Below are 19,907 nucleotides of genomic sequence, written 5' to 3'. Positions count from 1 at the left end.
ATAAAATGATTCTGATGAAGCTGGGAACAATAGTTTACTACTTTTATGACCTTTAGCTAGTTTGTCTAGCAGTCAGTCTTTAGACCAGAGGATGTTTGTGCATGAAATTTATACAAGCCTGTTTTTTCTTTCCTGTGTTACATACAAATAATTTTGGGGGAACCAAAAAGTCTATCAAATACCATTTCACTTCAAGAAATTATCTTTCAATTAAAAAGAACAAACCTTCCTCTGTAATTGCTTCAAAGGTACATTGCAAGGGTATTTCATTAAATATACACTAACTAGACTTCTGTTTGCGTCAAGGTTGTTATTTCAGTAAGCCAGTTGATTGCTGATGTTGTTGGAATTGGAGGAACCAGATTTCAGCAGTCCCTCTCCATCATCAATAATTGTGCCAATCACGACAGAATTATTAAGGTTTGGTTTTATTCTTCTTTCCATACTATAGAAAGGCTGCTTTAAAATTCTTAGTGTCTTTCACAATTCCACTTCAACTTTTTCTATGATGCAAATAATAAAAGATGATAATAGTTAACCTAACTTTCCATGTTTTAGCACACCACATTCCCTTCTGATGTTAAGGATTTAACAAAACGGATTCGTACAGTACTAATGGCTACAGCTCAGATGAAGGAGCATGAGAACGATCCAGAAATGCTTGTAGACCTCCAGTACAGCTTGGCGAAGTCTTATGCTAGTACACCTGAACTAAGGAAGACGTGGTTAGACAGCATGGCAAGGATCCATGTTAAAAACGGGGATCTTTCAGAGGTAAGAGAAGATTGGACTGTTTTTAGCTTCTTAATAAGATTAATTTTCTTGACATCAAAAGTACGGTAATTGTTAGTGTGAAAGGATTATTATCCTGTATGGATTTTAATTAATTTTGAATTGTTAGTAGATTAACTTCAATGGCTGATAAGATTTTGTGCTACACAAATACATCTGTAAGTCATTTCTGATTATTAATGTAAGGCATATGTTTAAATAATACAGCTGATTTGCTACTAAATCAGGAAAGCTTAATGTAAACCATGAAAGAATCAGACTATCTACTTAAACATATCCTTCAGTTATCAGTTAGCTAAACACTTAGTTACACCCTGAATTCCTTTCCAGTTGATTTAGAGAATTATCTTGATTCTCTTCCAGAGTGCTTACAAAAAAAAACCCTTCCAATGTTCTTAAAATTGATGAATAACAATTTTGTTGCTAGAAAACAGAAAGCTCTCTGTTTTCACTAGGCTGTTAAAAGATTTAATTCCAGCAACGGGGAGAGGTGGAAGTGGGGATTTTTGTCTTGATGTGTTTATTGGATCAGCATAGAGAATTAATGTCATCTCTTTCTGGAAGTTTATTCAATCTGAATTTCATAAATATGTCTATTACCCTTATCATCATGTAAGCAAGTAAATACCTCCAAGAAATAATATGTAACTCATGTTTTAGTACTGTACTTCTTTTATTCTGTATGGTAACAATGCATAAGACACATACACTACTGTTAATAGTTTGTATTTTGATGGAAATGTCTCCAGCTCAGAACTTTCAGAAGGAAAGTTCTTTTTAAAAACAGACCTAAAAAAGGACTACTTTTTCATTAAAAACACAAAATCCTTGCCCATACAACTAGATGAGAACCTCTGTAAATCATCAAGTCCAACCCCTTACAAAGTATGAATTAAATAGGATTCATGACACTTTTCTCCTTTAGCTCCAGTACCTGAGATTCTACAGCCTCCATATGTAAAAATTTTGCTGCTAGGCTTTAATCTTTTTAGTTAAAGAAAAATCTTTAACCTTTGTATTTTCTGTACAAAAAAGTGATCAGTGACAACTTAAAAAAAAAACAGCAACAAAAAAAAAAACAAACTACTCAGACTGCTCTGTCCTTACTATTTTTCCTCCACTGTTTTCCAGACTGCAACAACCAAATTACAAAAAGAAAAAAGAAAGGACTCAGGCTAGGACTTTTCTTGTATATCTCATTTTCAGTAGTTCCATTGTAATTGTAATTTACTCTTTTAGGCTGCAATGTGCTATGTCCATGTAGCAGCACTGGTTGCAGAATATCTCACACGGAAAGGTATGATTTTGAAATCTTACTTAAATGTGGGTTGTTGGTTTTTTTTTGTCCCTATAATCACTTTATAATTTAGCAATAGTTTGCCTGAGGAAATTGTTGGCATTTCAGTGTTCACCAAGGAAAAAATTCTGACTTCAGTGGATAGCATACCTACAGCAACATTCTTACACAATTAAGGGTCATCATTTCAGATGAAGATAAAATATTTTTTTAGGAAAGTAATAAATAAATAATAATTTTACGCTACAGTTGCTAATAGCTGATCAGACACTTTCTAAGCAACCTTATCAGTGAATATTTGTGTTCATTGAGTAATATCTCACTGTATATATGGAGGCCTGGTGTTGCCAGAGAAGTAAAAAAATAAAAACTAAATAAAAAATCTACAAATCTTTAGATGCTAAGTGATAATAGTGATCAGAATGCTTCACCTGTCTTGATGTTCTGTGCTAGCAACTGTCTGTATATATATATATAAAAAAAAAAAAAGACCACTGGAATAGATTTCTGCAGGTTTCTTCTAGAGATTTTTCTTAATAAAATCTATATACCATTTTTTCAAACCACAGACTAAGAACTTTAAGTCTTCTGATTTAAGTCTTCTGGTGGAAGGTAGAGTAGAAAACTATTAGGACTGATTATGATATTGAGCTTTTTTTTAAGCATATGAATTCATGACCAGAGCTTTTTAGCCTTGTTTTTGCTTGAGCTGCCAACCGAAGTTATAGGTCTACAGGATGTCTTTTCTTTCTCTGTTACTGTTTTGCCTCTTGCAGGATACTTTTTCAGTGTTATAGGCTATCCCCTCTGCCCCCAATGATTTCAGAAGCCTCTCTGTGACCAAATCTGAGACTGAGTTGTTTAAGTTATTACACCATCTTGCAAGCCTAATAACAACCAACTGATAACTAGTGATAACATGTATATAGTTGCGATTACTTTGGGTAACTTGTTATTTTTGTTTCCTGTCATGTGCAAGTTACTTCCAATTGGTAATACAGACAGTCAAACCTCATGCTTGCACAAACAATTTAATGAAATACTGTAAAAGCGACCTTGATTAATGTAGACTTGGGGTGGGATAGGTTGGGTACAGATTTAAGGTAAAGTAGAAAGATTCAGACACTACATATTTTTGTAGGTAAGAGTTTAGGTATAATGTTGGGGGGTTTGTTTGTTAGTTTTGCTTTGGTTTTTAATCCTATTTATACTTAAGGAATAAGGTGGGCTCTGCTCTTTAATCATGCAGTGGGAGGCAGTTTTTTATTATTATTATTAATTTGGTGGTAAGTATATAAGTCTTCTGCATTATCCAACATCATAAAATGACCTAGTGTTATTCTGGTGGAGGAATGCATTTTGATGGCATTGAGGTAAATTTGTCTGTTTTTCTTTTTCAATGATAGGGATGTTTAGGCAAGGCTGTACTGCTTTCAGAGTAATCACACCTAATATAGATGAAGAAGCTTCAATGATGGAGGATGTTGGAATGCAAGATGTTCACTTCAACGAAGTAAGCAAGCACAACTGTGTTAGAATTGGTGCACGTTAAAATGCTGTTTATTTTTTTCAAGTTTAGTTTCAGTCCTGAGGCTGACTGCTATGACCTATGCTATCATTGTTTTCCTAGCCACTATTCTTATCCTAATACAGAAATAAAACAAAAAATTCTATGAGCTGTCCAGGCTTTAGAGAATTTGCTATATACATATATTTTACATAAAGCACCAGCATACAAATTGCGATGACTACACCATATATTTGCCAGTACAGAGCGAGGGACAGACCACTAGTTGCAGTAGCTGTGTTAGAAAAATCCCTGGTGCGTAAACATAGTTGTAGCAACACATTTTTGTGTATGTTTTAATTTGTTTATGGTGAAAGTGTGTGACAAAATGCAAAATTGACTGCAATCTGAGTCTATACTAAAAGATTTAGGAGGAATAGATGAAAGATTTAGTGGTTTTAAGCCTAGGCCTAGAGCTAGGGCACATGTGTTTTATTCCCACATTCTGGTACTAATTTGTTCTATAGTTTTAAGACAAAATTTGTAGCCTTGCCTTTTTTCTGTGAAGGCAGGAGTTGGAATTACTTAAAATGAGAGTGCCTTTTGTTTCCAAAGACACCTAATAACAGACTGCATTTTTTATTATTTGTATGCTATATTCTTTAAAACACTGATTCTCCTCATCCAGCATGAATGTAGCATGTTACTCACAGAAAAATGTAAACTGGTTTAAGTGAACCAGGAGTTGGATTTTTACTGACCTATAGTGGATGGAGACTTTTGTTGGAAACTCTTGTCAGCACCTACCTGATAAATCATTTGTCAAAGAGGATCTTCTGTATTTTTTTAACCGGAATGTCTTTATTCTTCTTCTGATTAGTCACTCACTGTAAAAAGAATATGCTGCTTTTTCTGAGTCATTGAACCCTACCCAGATTTATTTCCATCTCTCAGTATTTCCATGGAGCAAAAGTAAGCCAAGTGTGAAATTATAAGCCAGTGGATCCTGCAAAGGGTTCAAACCTCGCAAAGTTCATTTTCCCTGTATGCAACCCTTTATAAACAGAAGTTCTTCAAAAAAGATATTCTAGTTGCTTCACGAACAGGAACATATTCATATGTAGAGTGCTACCTCAGTAGGCCTTCTGAAAGGGAATCTGTGGTAGTCTAAGAAAAATGATAGAACAGTGGGGTAGATAAATGGTATAATAAACATATCTTTCAAGCTGTACTTTACTGCTACTCAGCTAAATGATCCTCTACTGTGAATTTTTCCTATGAGTCACGTTACTTGGGACTTCCCTGGATGCTAGTCACGTCAGAATTAAATCTCAAAACCAGTGATTGACACGATGGGGAGTGAGGGAGGGCTCTTCCATGTTTCTAAAAGGAGCAAAGTGTCTTTTATATTCTCTGTTACATAAAGTCTTCCTAAATCAGTGAAATTTGTCTTAAGACTCTATGTAGTTTCCTATTTTTTAAAATCCATTTTTTCAAATTCTCAATTCTCATTTCAAAAGAATTATCTTCTAGGCAAGGATTACCCTGACTCGTTTCCTAAATTAGTCATTAAAAAAACAAACAACTAGTGTTTCATTTTTAACAAAGTTACTATGTGTATTTCATTAACAGTTGTTTAGCCAGAGAGTCTGTTCAGCAGCACAAGTCAGATTCTCCTTGTAGAACTAAAATCTTGTTGGTGTCACAAGTTGTAAAGCAAAAACCTGGAAGCTGTTATCCTTTCCCTGCTAGACTTTGTTGTAAACAGCTCATCCATGAGGGTTTTGAGCTATGGCTAGTAGACCAGTGTCTGGTGCCAGATTCCATGCAGATTAAAACTTGGAAAAAGTTGATTCGGGTTTGTTGTTTGTTTTCCAAAATAAAAATTTGCCAAAATACAGCTCCACCACAAATATTAACTCAATATCCACCTTCTTACTTTTTTTTTCTGATCTCTTATTAGCTCTGCCTGTCCATGAGATGAATCATTCTAACTTCAGATTGGTAAATGAGAGCTTCACAGTACGTGTTATATAGAGGAGACAATTTAATACCCTTCAGCCTTTCTCTGTAGGAAAACTAACTCAGATTCTCAGATGAAGAAAATTGTCCTGTCATCCTTGTGCTCTTGCTGTGCAATAAAAAATATAGCACAGCCCAAAACAAGAAGGGTGATTTTTATTCTTATAAATCAGAATCCATAAACTCCAAAATGTGTCAAATAAATTTGTAGTGCGGTGTTGCTCCAGGGCATGTGTTTCTCCAGCCAGTGAATGCTTTCAAATTGTATCATTTACACATCCTAAGATGCATAACCTTATCTTGGATAAGGTTTATTTTATTTTACCTTTTCCCCTGGTTGGTAGCTTAAGAGGAATGGCAACTAGGCTTTCATTCATCTGTATGCACCATACTAGAATCTTGGGTGAAATCATCTATCATTTGGCTTGCTTTTTCTCACTCTGGATGGTTTCTCAGAATCGAGGATAGTTATGCAGATGTCTGTCAAGTGCCAGCTATTTATCAAGCTGTAGGTTCCAGTACAAAGAGAGACAGTCCAGGTTTGCAGAAGTGAATGTCTCGGGGGGCATCCTGGGATTTGAAACACAGGAGGCTCCTTCTGAGCACCAGGCAGCACTGCTGTGCTGTGCAGGTGTGGGAGCCCTGGCACAGGCTGCCCTGAGAGGCTGTGGGGTCTCCTCCTTGGAGATCTTCAGAAGCCACCTGGACATGGCCTGTGTGGCCCTGCTGGAGCAGGGGTTGGACCAGGTGGCCTCCAGGGGTCGCTTCCAGCCTCAGCCATGCTGTGATTCTGTGAATGACTTTAAGCATATAAGCAATAACTTGCATAATAAAGATATTTTTAGATTTATGAGGTATTCTCTCCTTTTTATCCTTGAGTCCTTGAGATTTTATCCTTTACCTTTTTATCCTTGAGTCCTAGGTGAGTAAACAGGGCATTTAAAAACATATCTTCGTTTTACAAGAATCTCATTAAATGGTTGGCATGGTAGGGTTATAAATTACTCCTTGGTTATATAGTAAGAGAGTAAGGCTTAACCCTCTATATTAACAATACAATAAGAGGTGATAACCATTTAAAAATGCCTTGGGGAAAGCTAAAAAAACATTTTCAGTAAAAAGAGGACAGACAATAATTGCTTCAGAAACCTCAGAGCTGTAGGAAATATTACCCCCTTCTCCCATATCATAGGAGTATTTGCCTACAGGTAATAGAAATTATATAGAAGAAATCTGTCAGACTATCTGAACATCCTGGCGTTTTTGTATTTGCCTTCTAAAGAACCAAATTTCTAAGATCATGAGCAAAATCTTTATCATCTTTTTAATGTACTGAGAATACTTTTAGTAGTGTAAAGTTAGTGAGTGAAAATACTCCTTGCAGTAATACCCTGTAACAAAGCACTGTCTGGTACTTTGTTGAGTGGCTGGTTAGGTAGAATATTTGGATTTTTTTTCCCCTTCTAATCATGTTATGTGTTATAAACAGATGATTAAAGAATTTTTCTAGAAGAATGAGTATGTATTTTAAGGAATATTTGTTGAGGGACCCCAACATCCCAGTTAGAGGGACCTCAAACTCAAGGTGGTAGAAACCTCTTGAAGTTCAGCAGAGAGAAGAACAAAGTCTTGCACCTGGGGAAAAAACGTCTAATGTGTCAGTAAAGGCCGGGGATGGACTGGCTGGGCAGCAGCTCTGCAGAAAGAAAGACCCGGGAGTTCTGGTGTACAAGAGGATGAACAGGACTCACCAGCATAGCGTTGTGGCAACAAAGACCAGTTGCACACTGGGTTATATTAGAAAGAGTCAACAAGTGGAGGGAATTACATTTTCACCCTTCTATGTGGCATTTGGGATGCCCCGCCTCTTATCTCGTGCCCAGTGCTGCCCACCTCCAAGCTGAGAGAGAGAGAGATCAATGAACTGGAAAAAGTCCAACTCCTAAGGTGGCTGAGGGAAGAGCCAGGCTCTTCTAAGAGGTGAACAATGAAAGAGGAAGAAGCAGTCTCACATGTTGTAAGGGGAATTCTCACTGGATGCATGGAAAGAAACTATTCCTATGAGGATGGATAAGCACAGAGAGGTTACCCAGAAACAGTGTTTTTCCCTCCCCTCCTCATGTTGGCTTTCCCATATGCAGTTTTGCTCTTTCAATTTTTTCCCTCTGTGCAAATTAAATTTTGCTGCATTTGGATGCCCTCTTGTGTCTGACTTAAGACTCGAGTAGTCACAAAACTTTGTGGACATCCCTTGTGGTCCAGCAGTGCCATGGGTCTTTTGGTTCTCACCACATGGTTGCTGAGGATGGAGATACTGGGGAGTCTGTACAGCCCCGTGATGACTGGGGGAAGCGAAATTTTTAGGGACTATTGAAGCACGTGGACAAAGGTAGCATTTTTCAGTCTTTTTTTTTTTTTTTCCCCTCAAAATTAAAGTTGGCTTTTCTATACGATGTATTTGTTATGTCTCAGCCCTCTGCTGAATGGAGGAAGGAAATAGTATTGGATCCATTCTAAGACTAAGTTATTTCTGGCTTCTGGCTTGACCACTGTGGTACAGAAGTGGTACTAGAAGATGTCTCTGTCTTACACTTGGGTCCTAGGGGAGGTTATTGGATCCCAAGCACACTTGAAGAGGACTGAGATATGCGTTAGGGTATATGGATGGGGATGGAGATTGAGTGTGGCTCTTCCACACTCAAGTCATGACTGAGTATATGACAGCTTTATCATAGAAGCTTTAAGTTGTTCCATGATATCTATAATGTGTGTAGCACTTGAGTTAATAGAGTTAGACATATGATTTTGAATTTATGAGAAGTAGAGTAAAGTAGTAACACAATCTTAGTTTTCTTAGTTATACTTATTAAAGTAAAAAAAGTTCATGGAACATGAAGAAATATGGCAAATTGAATGAAGGAGCTTCATAATTATGGTATGATTGCTCATATGCTGAACATATTCTTCCATCCTAACGCACAAGCAAGCATAGTTTTTATTTAACCTTAAATAACTGTCTTTTTGCTACCAGGGTATTGGGACCAACCCAACAAAGCCAAGCTGGTTTCTTGTTTGTGACTGAGAAATCCTGAAGGGTCAAAACAGCTTCTCTAACTGTTATAGTATGTCCTACTGGTTCAAATACACAAAATTAACTGGTATACCTTAACAAATACTTCTGAGTGTAGATTTTGGTATTAGAGTTTTTTGTTTTGTTTTACTGATGGTGCAATTTATTAATAGTTTAAAAAATGTTCTTTGTGGAAAACAAACAAACAAAAAAAAACAAAATAAACAAACACAAACAAACAAGCGAACAGCACTTTCAAAAAACGTATATAGTAAGACAAGTTTGGGTCTTCGCACAGGTGTCATTTGTAGACTTAAAAGGTCAGGAGTATCTAAAAGAAAAATGCTGTTTATGGTAAACACAAAGAGTACGTGTGTACATTCAGACCATTCTGCTTTATTTTCTCTCCTCTTAGCATTTTTTTTTTTGATTGCCACAATAATTCTATTTCAGAGAACATGGTTTTGAGGCAAGATCTTCCTTTTTGCCTTAGGAAGAATTTTGGTATAACTGCTTACCAGGCTTGTAATGAGCACCAAATTGTTTTTCTTTTTCAAATGTGTGTACAAATCTAGGATGTGCTGATGGAATTGTTGGAGCAATGTGCTGATGGACTCTGGAAGGCAGAACGCTATGAACTGATTGCTGACATATATAAACTGATAATTCCCATTTATGAAAAACGGAGAGATTTTGAGGTACTAAATTCATTATAAGTAAACTTGAGCAAGGAAAATATCCTGACTTTTTTTTTCAGTTTATCTGCATGACACATTACATATCACAGAACTAGATAATTAAAGTAGTAACTGAAATATAAGTGTGTTGAAATGATTAATTCTAAATATTTTTAAATGTTTTTATTTCAAATAAATATAACTTATTAAAACTTAATCTTGCATATTGTCATTCTGATACAGGTGTTAAACATAGTAATATGTTTTTAAAATAGTCTTTTTTTTTTTTTGAACACTTAAATAGTGTTCAAAAAATAGTCTTTTTAATTGGTTTTAAGTACAAGAACATCATCCATAGTTGCTTTAAGATAGGAATGCGCTATGTTATTCTGTTACCCCATAATTTTATTTTATTTTTAGAGGCTTGCTCATTTATATGATACTCTTCATCGAGCATACAGTAAAGTAACAGAAGTTATGCATACAGGAAAGAGACTGCTGGGAACTTATTTCAGGGTAGCATTCTTTGGACAGGTGAGTATTATTTAACTACCATTACTGCAGTATGCAATAAGAAAAATCTTGGTTTATTTTACAAGGTGCACTCTCATTATTTGTGCTGATACCATGACAAAAAGCACAAGAAATATGTTCTTTAAGAAATAATTAAATACTGTCAGTAACTTAATTTAAAACATCTATCGATTCCAATACAATTCTTCCTTATTTTCCTCAGTAAATTTTTTGCCTTTTTTTCTTTTTCTTCTTTTATTTACTACCTTAAGGCAGCGGTAAGTTTTCTATGATGTCAGTTCCTAGCAATGTATTGACTTAATGTCTGTAGCGCTGCAGTGTGGTTTGCAAGGCTGCTTCTTAGATTGGTATGCATTAAGAGCCACTGCGATTGAAAAAAAAATAACATTAAGTTCCATTCAGAGAACAAATCACTCTTGTCTATTCGTCATTATTGCATGCTTCCAACAAGAGTTGTGGCTGCGTATTGGACAGTTTCACATCCTCTAATTTGTGTTTACACTGCATATGTATCAGTATGGTATCACGCGGTATCAAGTAATACATTTTCTACATGCATAGCCCAGTTGTTAATTGTTCAGCTGAGCATGGGGAATTGTAAAATACTCTGAGCAATATAACTTTATATGTATTCTGTTGTCTTTTATAACTTTATAGCAATACCAGTTTACAGACAGTGAAACAGATGTTGAGGTAATTACAGTAATTGCTTACAAAGCAAACAATGCAGTAAAAACTACTGCATTTCACCGTAGTTTGATGTGGGTATTTTTGTCAAACTAGCCTGTGTTTACACATGATATGTTGTGCTTTCCTATTTTCTGTTTCATTTTATGACAAAAATATTTATTTTTTTATTTCAAACATGAACTCAGACATAGTTTTTTGTTTTAAATCAATCACCTGTTTCACTTTCCATGTACTACAAATTGCATTCAGTTATGGTTTTAAAACAAATGCTATATGTAATAAAAATGAAGAAGTATATGCCAAAAGAGTACAACACAAAATTAAGATGTTTACGTAAATTAAATTTCAAACCAATCAATTTTAAAGTTTTGAAAACATTGTCAAAGTATTCACTTGTGAATCAGGTAGTCCTACTGGGCAACGAGATCTGTTTTGGTAAGTGAAACAGTACCAAATTTTCACTTTTTAAGATAAAAGTAAAGAAAATACTTTTTTTTTTTTTTTATCTCAAAGGCTTGGCACATCATAACATTACAACGAAAAATTTAACTTTGTGTGTTTCCATTATCTTTCATTCATTTTGTAGTAGATAGTTATGTTCTTCTGTTTTTTTTCTTTCTTTCTGTTTTTGTTTTGTTTGTTTTTATTTTCTTTGGAAGCCTCTTTTTACGAAGGCTTAATTTGTTTATTTATATTTGCTTGAATCCTGATGTTAAATGTTTCTTTTTCAACCAAAAATATTATGTTAATCGAAATCATTGTTCAATGTTGGTTATTATTTTTTCCCAAGATTTTGATTATTTACTTTCTTACAGGGATTCTTTGAGGATGAAGATGGAAAGGAATATATCTATAAAGAGCCTAAACTCACTCCTCTTTCAGAAATTTCTCAGAGGCTCCAGAAACTCTACTCTGACAAATTTGGATCTGAAAATGTCAAAATGATTCAGGATTCTGGCAAAGTATGTTTTCATTCTCTCTTAAGAATTCCAATATACAACTTCCTTCCACTAATCAATTTGAAATAACATGGGATCACTTTCCTTTATGTGTTTAATATCCAAACACATATCTAAAAAATCTGCTGGTTGAAAGGTATGGGAGAGTTATCATCTTCTATTAAACTTACACTTAAGGATAGCCAAAAGGCAAAATACTACAATTTTGTAGTATTTACAGTTAGTAGTATTAACTAATACTACACTTCTGCCAGTGTAGGATTAGACTGCAGGTCTCCCAGGATATTTATCCATAATCATGCTTATTTGGGACATGCTACTAGCAAAAAATCTGCTTTAAAGGTGCGTCTCCCGCCTACCCCCACATCACTCCACCCTCACCAAAGCCTGATCAAATATCTTTCTGAGATAAAATTTGCCATTTATATCTTTAGAATAGTATAATTCAGTTAATTGGAAGGGACCTTCAGAGCTGATCAAATCCAACTGCAACTTTGACCTCTTGTAGTCCCTTCTTGATGCTTTTAAGGTAAGGTTTGCCATCACAATAGCTGAAGCCATTGAACAAAAGAGGATTGTAGTACCCACAGGCTGAGAAGATCTCATACTGCACAAGATGCCTCTGCATTCCTTTCATTCCATTACTTAACCAATTTAAGCTTTTACACTTTACATTGATTTTTTTCTCATAATATCCTCTATTCTGTTCCTTGATTCTACAAGCTCACAAAGTGCTGTGCTTCTCCACCTGAAAGTGCAGAAGTGGTAGGCTTTTCAGTACTCTTAACTCAAACTGGAACTTTAAAAGGAGAGAAGAACATATGCAGGAGTTTAATGTGTTGGAGGACAAGAGAGTTATATTGTACTCCATTTTTCACAGTTCTTCCTGTGTACTCCAAATAAAGGCTTTAAATATATATTTTATTTCTGCGACTTCTCTTGAAATCCAGTATTCACTGTTAAGTTTGGACAAAACTGCTATATTTTTTTATTGCAGTTTTGAATGTAGAAAATAATGGTAGTGGTGTGTATTTTTTTCTGCTGTATACTACCTTAAGGCGGCAGTAAGTTTTCTTAAATGTCATTTCTTAGCAGTAAGTTTTCTTTAATGTTAATTCTTAGCAATGTATTGATTTAATGTCTGTAGTGCTGCAGTGTGGTTTGCCAGAGAAGTCCCACGAGAGCATTAGTGTTTGCTAAGCTTGCAGTAATTTACAGATTAAGAGACCAAATTTAATTTCTGAAATTTGTGTAACTACAGTTATATCTACTTTATTCACAATGTAGCTATTTGGTGTTTTTTTTCTTCCACATTTTTCAGGTAAATCCAAAGGATTTAGATTCAAAATATGCGTATATTCAAGTTACACATGTAGTTCCATACTTTGAAGAAAAAGAGTTGCAGGAAAGAAAAACAGATTTTGAAAGGACTCATAACATTCGCCGCTTTATGTTTGAGATGCCTTTTACTCAAGCTGGTAAAAGACAAGGAGGAGTAGAAGAACAGTGTAAACGACGGACTGTTTTGACAGGTACTCATTGGACTGAAATTTCCTTTAAGAGAAAACTGTTCTTTTATATATATATACACATACATACACACACACGTATATATACTTATTTCTTGATACTAGGCTTTTCTGTATGTTTTATGCTTTTCCTGAAAAAATCCTTTAGAGGATTTCACATGACTGTTGGGAGATTACAAGAACTGCAAAGTAGTCAAGAACATAGTTGAGAATGATTGTGAAACAATCTTTTAAAATGAGTATGTACTTGAAAATAATACCCAAAAATATTGTATGCAAGGATGCTTGTAAATCACCATCTGAGAATACATAGATAGTTGTATGGTTTCTTAATGCTGAAGTATTAGGAAAAGAGTAATATCTCATATTTCACTATGTTCTTACTACTCCTCATTTATAGCTATCAGTGAAAATGTTTTCCGCATTTGCAGTCAAAACTAGGCTTTCATACTGGTTTCTTCAAGGGATAATCCTCTTTTTTTTTTTTTTTTGGTCTGTTTTCTTTGACCTTCAAGAGCTATGAACCTGCTGGCTACTTTTCCTTGTTCTTAGAAAAAGACTGTTTTGTCTCTGATAGTGTGAGCTTGTGTATCACTGTCTTAATGTAGTGGTAAATGGAACTTACATTAGTTAAAAATATCAGCTGTCCGTAGCTAATACTTGAGAAGAAATAGAAAGTACAACCTTGCCTGTTCTTAGTTCTTTTACTCTTTAAGATATGTGTATGATAAGCAATTCTTTTTAAACTTCTATGAATTAAGATTGTATGGTTTATTTCTTGGTTATTGTTAGTAGTAGTAGAGTAGTACCAACGATCTTTATTTGCTTTAATATATGTAAAGCTATGCGTTCTTAACATTTTCAATATTTTGTTTCCCTGTACTCCTAGTAGTATTTCTTGTCGTTTAATGTGTTAATAAATTGGCCAACAAATTATGTCAAAATGAGATTTTTCACATAAAATCCTACTGAAGTACACCTTATTCAAAAACATTTCTAACACTACATTAAACTCAATTCTGTCCGTAGCTATACATTGTTTCCCATATGTGAAGAAGCGCATTCCAGTCATGTACCAGCACCATACGGATTTAAACCCAATTGAAGTAGCCATCGATGAAATGAGTAAAAAAGTCGCAGAACTCAGGCAGCTTTGTGCTTCAGCTGAAGTAGATATGATCAAATTGCAGCTGAAGCTACAAGGAAGTGTCAGTGTTCAGGTAAGACCATATACTTTGCCGTTCAGCTATTTCTCTTCCTTCTGTCTCTGAAAAAGTATATAAGCAGTATTTTGTTAATAGTTTCGATTCTGTATAGTCAAGAATGTTGTAAATTAGAAATATGCTTATTGTTTGCAGTTATTGCCAGAAGAGGAAAAGCAGTGAAAGTATTTTCTATAAACACTGATAATTTGACAGTTGCATGAAAGGACTAAGATTGCATCTCTGGAAACTATGGTGGTCTGAAACTAGAAGAAAGTAGTGACTTCCCAGCCAAGCATAAATTAACATATTTCACCTAGGCGTAGGCCTGCTCACATTAGGTTCAACAGGGTCATTGTTGTTTTATATTTTGATAAGGCAGCTAAGGAGGTGAAGGGGGAGGACAAAATACAGGAAGAAGATAATAGGAGAAAATCTAAATGTGCAACATCTTGTTTTGCTTAAGGCACACAAGAACTGAATATAGTAGAAAGACACCATCAGACCCACCAAACCATGGTACGCACAGTGTATACTGTAGCAAATACAAATCAATATGATAAGGATCTTTAGCATGCAGTGATAAAAGTGCTGCTCCGTTGTTTTTAACTGATTCAAAACAAAGGAGCAGCAAACACAGTCATCTCAAATGAACTGTTTCCATGTTGGAAAAAAAAGGGAAAAAAAAATAATTTTTTTTTTAAAAAGTTTCAGAATCAGGTAGTTGTCAAGGGAGGGGCTCTTATTGTTACTGTAATATGATACAGGGATGAGTCAGACATCGCTCAATCCCCTTCTTAGGTAGCTGCCATAATAGCACAATTACATTTTTACTAATTTAGAATTGCTGAGTTTTTAGCTTGTTTTCTGTGGATAAGCAGACCAGTGCATTTCAATAAATAAGCTTTAGTAGATTTAGCTTGTTTTCCCACCTTATGGAATAAGGACATGTTTGGTTTTCATGTGCAGGGGGAAAGGGAGGGCATTTATTTATTTATTTATGTGAAATCAATGTGTTCTCCTAAGAAATTTAAACCAGGCATTCACCTGTGGCATCTGTTATTGCTAAGACAGTATATCAGAACTGACTTCATTTTGTAATTCTTGTTCTTTCTTAGGTTAATGCCGGTCCACTAGCATATGCAAGAGCTTTCTTAGATGACACAAACACCAAAAGATATCCAGATAATAAAGTGAAGCTCCTAAAGGAAGTTTTTAGGTACTGTTCGTTGTGTTTTTTTTTAATAAATAAATGATATAAGAATTCAGTGAAAGATTTTTTTTTTAATACTTTTAAAGTTTAGTTTAGCATTTTTAATTATTCTTTTGGATTTTGTATTCCTTCTTGAGATCTTTCTTATTTTATCTAAATCAGGCAATTTGTTGAAGCTTGTGGGCATGCTCTTGGTATAAATGAGCGACTTATAAAGGAAGATCAGTTGGAATATCAGGAAGAAATGAAGGCCAACTACAGAGAAATGGCGAAAGAGCTTTCTGAAATAATGCATGAACAAGTATGTCCTGAAATTAATTTATATATACCACTATTGAGAACATAGCTATAATGTGAACCCAGTAGGAAAAGTGTACATTATGCTTTACATCAGAAGATTGCGTTGCTTTTATTTCTATTGGAGTTTAAGCATACCATGGAATTTTGGAGCTTCTCTCTTTTCTGTGTGTGAATTTTCTGCAGGTGCTTTCTTGATCTTCGGGATTAAGAAAATTAATCTTGTTGGCACCAGCCTGTTTTTCATAGGAGAGTAAGATTACAGTAAAGATAAAAACAAATTTAATGACACAAATACATGTGTCACTTATACTTAATGCATCTACAGGTATCTTCATTCAGTGATCTGGAACGTTCATTTTAATCTATACTTCCTGATAACTGTAGGGTAATTTCATCTGCAAGCTTAACCCTTTCTATTGAGATTAGAAGATGTAAGCATTTACTTTTGCAAGAAAGAGTTAAGCCATCTTGCAAGAGGTATTTCTACACGTTTTCTTGATGGAACCAACTACAGACAAGCTGGAGATATGGGAAAAGAAAAAAACAGAACTCTCCTACAAACAAGATTTAGGACCTTGCATTTAGAATCTGTGGTAGAAATGCCTCCTGACTTCAGAGGCAAGGATATTATCTCTAGGAGTATGGGAAAGGTCAAAGAGTCATGGTTAATGCATACTACCTTTAAGTTTTTATTCATCACACTCATCACTTCAGGTTCTGTTTCTTTAATGCACTGTTATTTGTATAATCTTTTCCTAGAGCCCCAGAGTGTCTTACCCTCAAGACTTGTATTTCTGGCCCACAAGAAATACCTGTGTTTTCTTAAATATTTTACCTTACTAATACATATTTCTATGAGACTTCCTTAAATGTTTGGCCATAACAGCATCTTTCCTTAGATTTAGGAACCAGTGCATGCCTGTCTGGATAAACAGCTGATGCAAAAAGGAGCTCTGTTTCCTTCATCTTTACAAATAAAATAGGCTTTACTCTGAGATCAAATTTTATGTGAAAAATCAAGATCTACCTGAGGCATTCAGTCCCTCTGACATTTAAATGATTTATTAATCTTCCAGCATTTCTCAGGTTTACATCCTTCAGACATAGAACAACTTTACCCACTTACTATTTTTTGACATCTCCAAATTAGTTTATTATGATCCAAGAAATACTTGCTGAAAAAGCTAACCTGTGTAGCAGGTTATCCATATACTTATCTAAGAAGATATATTTTTTTTTTACCCAAAAAGGAAAATGTAAAAGTATATAACGATGCTTTGAACACAAGAAGTGAAAATAAGAAAATAAATTTGAACTCAGTGCAAGCTGTGTATGTTTAAAAAATTCTCACGTATGAGTTTCCAAAGACTGAGGATAAGAAAAAGCATTTAATGCCTGAAACCTTAGGAGTAAATCAAATTGGCTAAGAGTAAGCAGAGACAAGGGGCAAATAACTAACACTGTAAAACAGTGTGAACAGAATATGAAAGTACATCACTGACTGTAGTAATATGTACTACTGGTCTTCTACTGTGTTTTTTTATGCAAATGTAATTAGTTGTAAATAATTAAAACATGCTATGTAAAAAATGATTAAAAAAAAATCATCACACCTTGAAGTCGTAGAATCATGAAGGCCTTCACTGAAATCTATGAAAATGTCATAATCTACAAAAATATGGTGTATTTGGAGAGAAAGGAAAAAAATCTCATCTTTTGCTCTGTTATTGAAAGAAAAAAAAATATTAGCTCTCTTATAATTGTGTGGTGTTTAAACAATTGCAAAAGTGTTGTTATGAAAATACAGAAAATCTTAATGGACTTTTCTTTTTTTCCCTCTGCTGCTTGCAAATACAATCAGATGGGATGGTAATTAATTTTCTTTACTTTTGCTCTTAGTTTGTCTAATCTTTATATAATTCCTTTTAGCCAAGGATGAATCTTTATTTTCATCATAAAAAGCATACCTTATTCAGAACAAGTTTGCTCTTTCTCCTCTTATCCTTTCTATAGGTGAGAAGGTGCTCTTAGGTGACCCTGCTTGAGCCAGGGAAGTTGGTCAAGGGGGGTTCCAACTCAACCAGTCAGTGATCGTGTCATACAGCTGAGAGGAGTACTTTCACTAATCTCTTGCAAGTCTGTAGTCATTAACTCAGAAAATGCTATCTCATGTATAATGAGCACAAAATTTGTAGTATTTTGAAAGAACAGAATCTAGTTGTACTGATGGTGATAGAAAAGCTGCCAAAGCCACATGCCTAGAAAGATGAGATACAGCACACAATTGATACTTCTAAATGTGGCATCAGTAAATATTTGGCTGTTAAGAATGAAGATTTTTTGGTGACTATCAAAAGCTGTGTTTTGATAGCTGTTTTATAAATGCTCACGTCCTTTTGGAACACTGTGGTAAATGCACGTTTTCTATTTTCAGATTACTCCGGTTGAAGAAAAGGCCAACGTTATGCCCAATTCGATGCACATTTTCAACGCCATAAGTGGAACTCCAACAAGCACAACAGTTCATGGGATGCCCAGTTCTTCTTCAGTTGCATGATTGTTTTGTAAAGTACAGTGTTTGGTTCTGGGGGGTTGGGGGCTTTTTTTGTTTTTTGTTTTTGTTTTTTAAGTATGTGGATTTGCTTCATTGTGTGCAAACTCAGGATGATTTTGAAGCTAAATGTTGGGCACGTACAAACTGCATAATTCGTATGAAGTCTGAGCACACTTAGATATCAAGGTAGACAGTGATAAGCAAATAGCAATTACTGGTAATAGTTTTTTAGAGTAAGTAAAGGAGGCGCACATATATTTTTTAATCTTGCTGGTAACATTTAAAATATTCACAGTGTCATCGCAGATGTGCGTATTGGGAAATTATAATGTTGAAGTAAATTTCTCTTTTTCATTAGGAAGTATTATTAAAACGAATTGCACATTACAAAAAGTGTTGTGGGATGTAATTTTGCAGATATGTAACATTCAGGTGTTCTTTTTGTGTATGGCACATAGAGATTGATTTCAAGTACAAGAACTATTTTGGGACTAGACAGAGACACTAGTTTTTTGGGTTTAATGGAACTGACAATAGTAGTTTTTGTACCATTTGGCAAATTGTTGTGCTTTATTTTATACCTTGTTGCATTTTGGAAGTACGTGAGCTTGGATCTTACTAAACAACTAAATACAACCAAAGGTCTGTATTAATGAACACGGAGTTATTCTAAAATATCAATAGTATAGTAAACTGTTATGTACATATTGTTTGTTAATACAGTCCATGCAGTCTGTACATAAATGTATTACATTTCTAAACATTTTTTAATATTCATACCAGCTCTTATCATGCTTTCAGTTTATTGTGAAAATTTGCTCATTCCAAGTATATGCAGACTTTACAGTCCATTTATTCCTGTATATAAATAAGTGCAATATAAAGATGTATACAGTCTTTGCTATGTTAGGTTTATATGCATTTATTAAAAGAAAAAAAAAACTTTTTTGCCAAAGCAATGAAGTATGTAATTGGTGATCATGGTTACTGTGGTAAATGGTGGTATAATTTAAAGCTTTTTCCATATTCTTATTCTTTTAAGACATTAATTTAGTAATTTTATATTTGGGGAAAATAAAGGTTTTTAATTTTATTTAACTGGAAGCACTGTCCTGCTGTAATTAAACATTCTGTACTACATCTATATTAAAAGGAAAAAAGTAGTTACTTTTCTCACTGTGTGCTCTGGTTTTTATTTTAGATTTGTCCCTGAGACTGGGAAAGGATGAAAGCTTGATTTCCCTCCTCCCCCCCCCCCCCCCCCCCCAAAAAAAAAAAGAGTTTTTTTTTTTTTTTTGCAGCTTAAGTATGAGATTAGATGAAGAAGAATTAGTGTGTTTTTCATATTTCTTGAGAACAGAGGGATTGTAGGCTGTTAGTTAAGACATGAGTTTTGAATCCATTGTGTTTGACCCAAGCAATACGTTGTAACTAAAGGTTGTTACTCACTGTTACAGTTAATATTAAGAAGTCTTCAAAACTCTTCATCAGGTGACAATAGGATTTTTTTTTCCCATGTGATTTAAGGTTTACTGTCATTTTCTCTAGAATAGCATGAAAT

At 34.6% G+C, this 19,907-nt stretch overlaps 1 protein-coding gene across 10 annotated transcripts in view; it reads left to right on the top strand.

Moving 5' to 3' along the window:
• DOCK9 (dedicator of cytokinesis 9) overlaps positions 1-19,518 on the top strand; it is a 126,887-nt gene extending 107,369 nt beyond the window's left edge. For 8 of the 10 annotated variants that reach the window (XM_068677512.1, XM_068677483.1, XM_068677537.1 and 5 more), the window contains 12 exons: positions 307-420; positions 559-774; positions 2,032-2,089; positions 3,496-3,602; positions 9,264-9,386; positions 9,786-9,899; positions 11,405-11,551; positions 12,870-13,080; positions 14,107-14,297; positions 15,398-15,498; positions 15,655-15,793; positions 18,227-19,518. In XM_068677512.1, the coding sequence (XP_068533613.1) occupies positions 307-420; positions 559-774; positions 2,032-2,089; positions 3,496-3,602; positions 9,264-9,386; positions 9,786-9,899; positions 11,405-11,551; positions 12,870-13,080; positions 14,107-14,297; positions 15,398-15,498; positions 15,655-15,793; positions 18,227-18,349 (1,644 nt within the window). In that variant the 3' untranslated portion in view covers positions 18,350-19,518. Of the gene's footprint in view, positions 1-306; positions 421-558; positions 775-2,031; positions 2,090-3,495; positions 3,603-9,263; positions 9,387-9,785; positions 9,900-10,150; positions 10,157-10,556; positions 10,593-11,404; positions 11,552-12,869; positions 13,081-14,106; positions 14,298-15,397; positions 15,499-15,654; positions 15,794-18,226 lie in introns of all 10 variants that reach the window. The other 2 variants (XM_068677567.1, XM_068677547.1) reach the window with 1 other exon arrangement.
• The last annotated feature ends 389 nt before the right edge of the window (positions 19,519-19,907 follow it).

The sequence above is a fragment of the Anas acuta genome, chromosome 1 (genome assembly GCF_963932015.1).
Source record: "Anas acuta chromosome 1, bAnaAcu1.1, whole genome shotgun sequence".
Lineage (NCBI taxonomy): Eukaryota > Metazoa > Chordata > Aves > Anseriformes > Anatidae > Anas > Anas acuta.
Note: the sequence above shows the minus strand (reverse complement) of the source record. Positions and strands in the feature narration are given on the sequence as shown.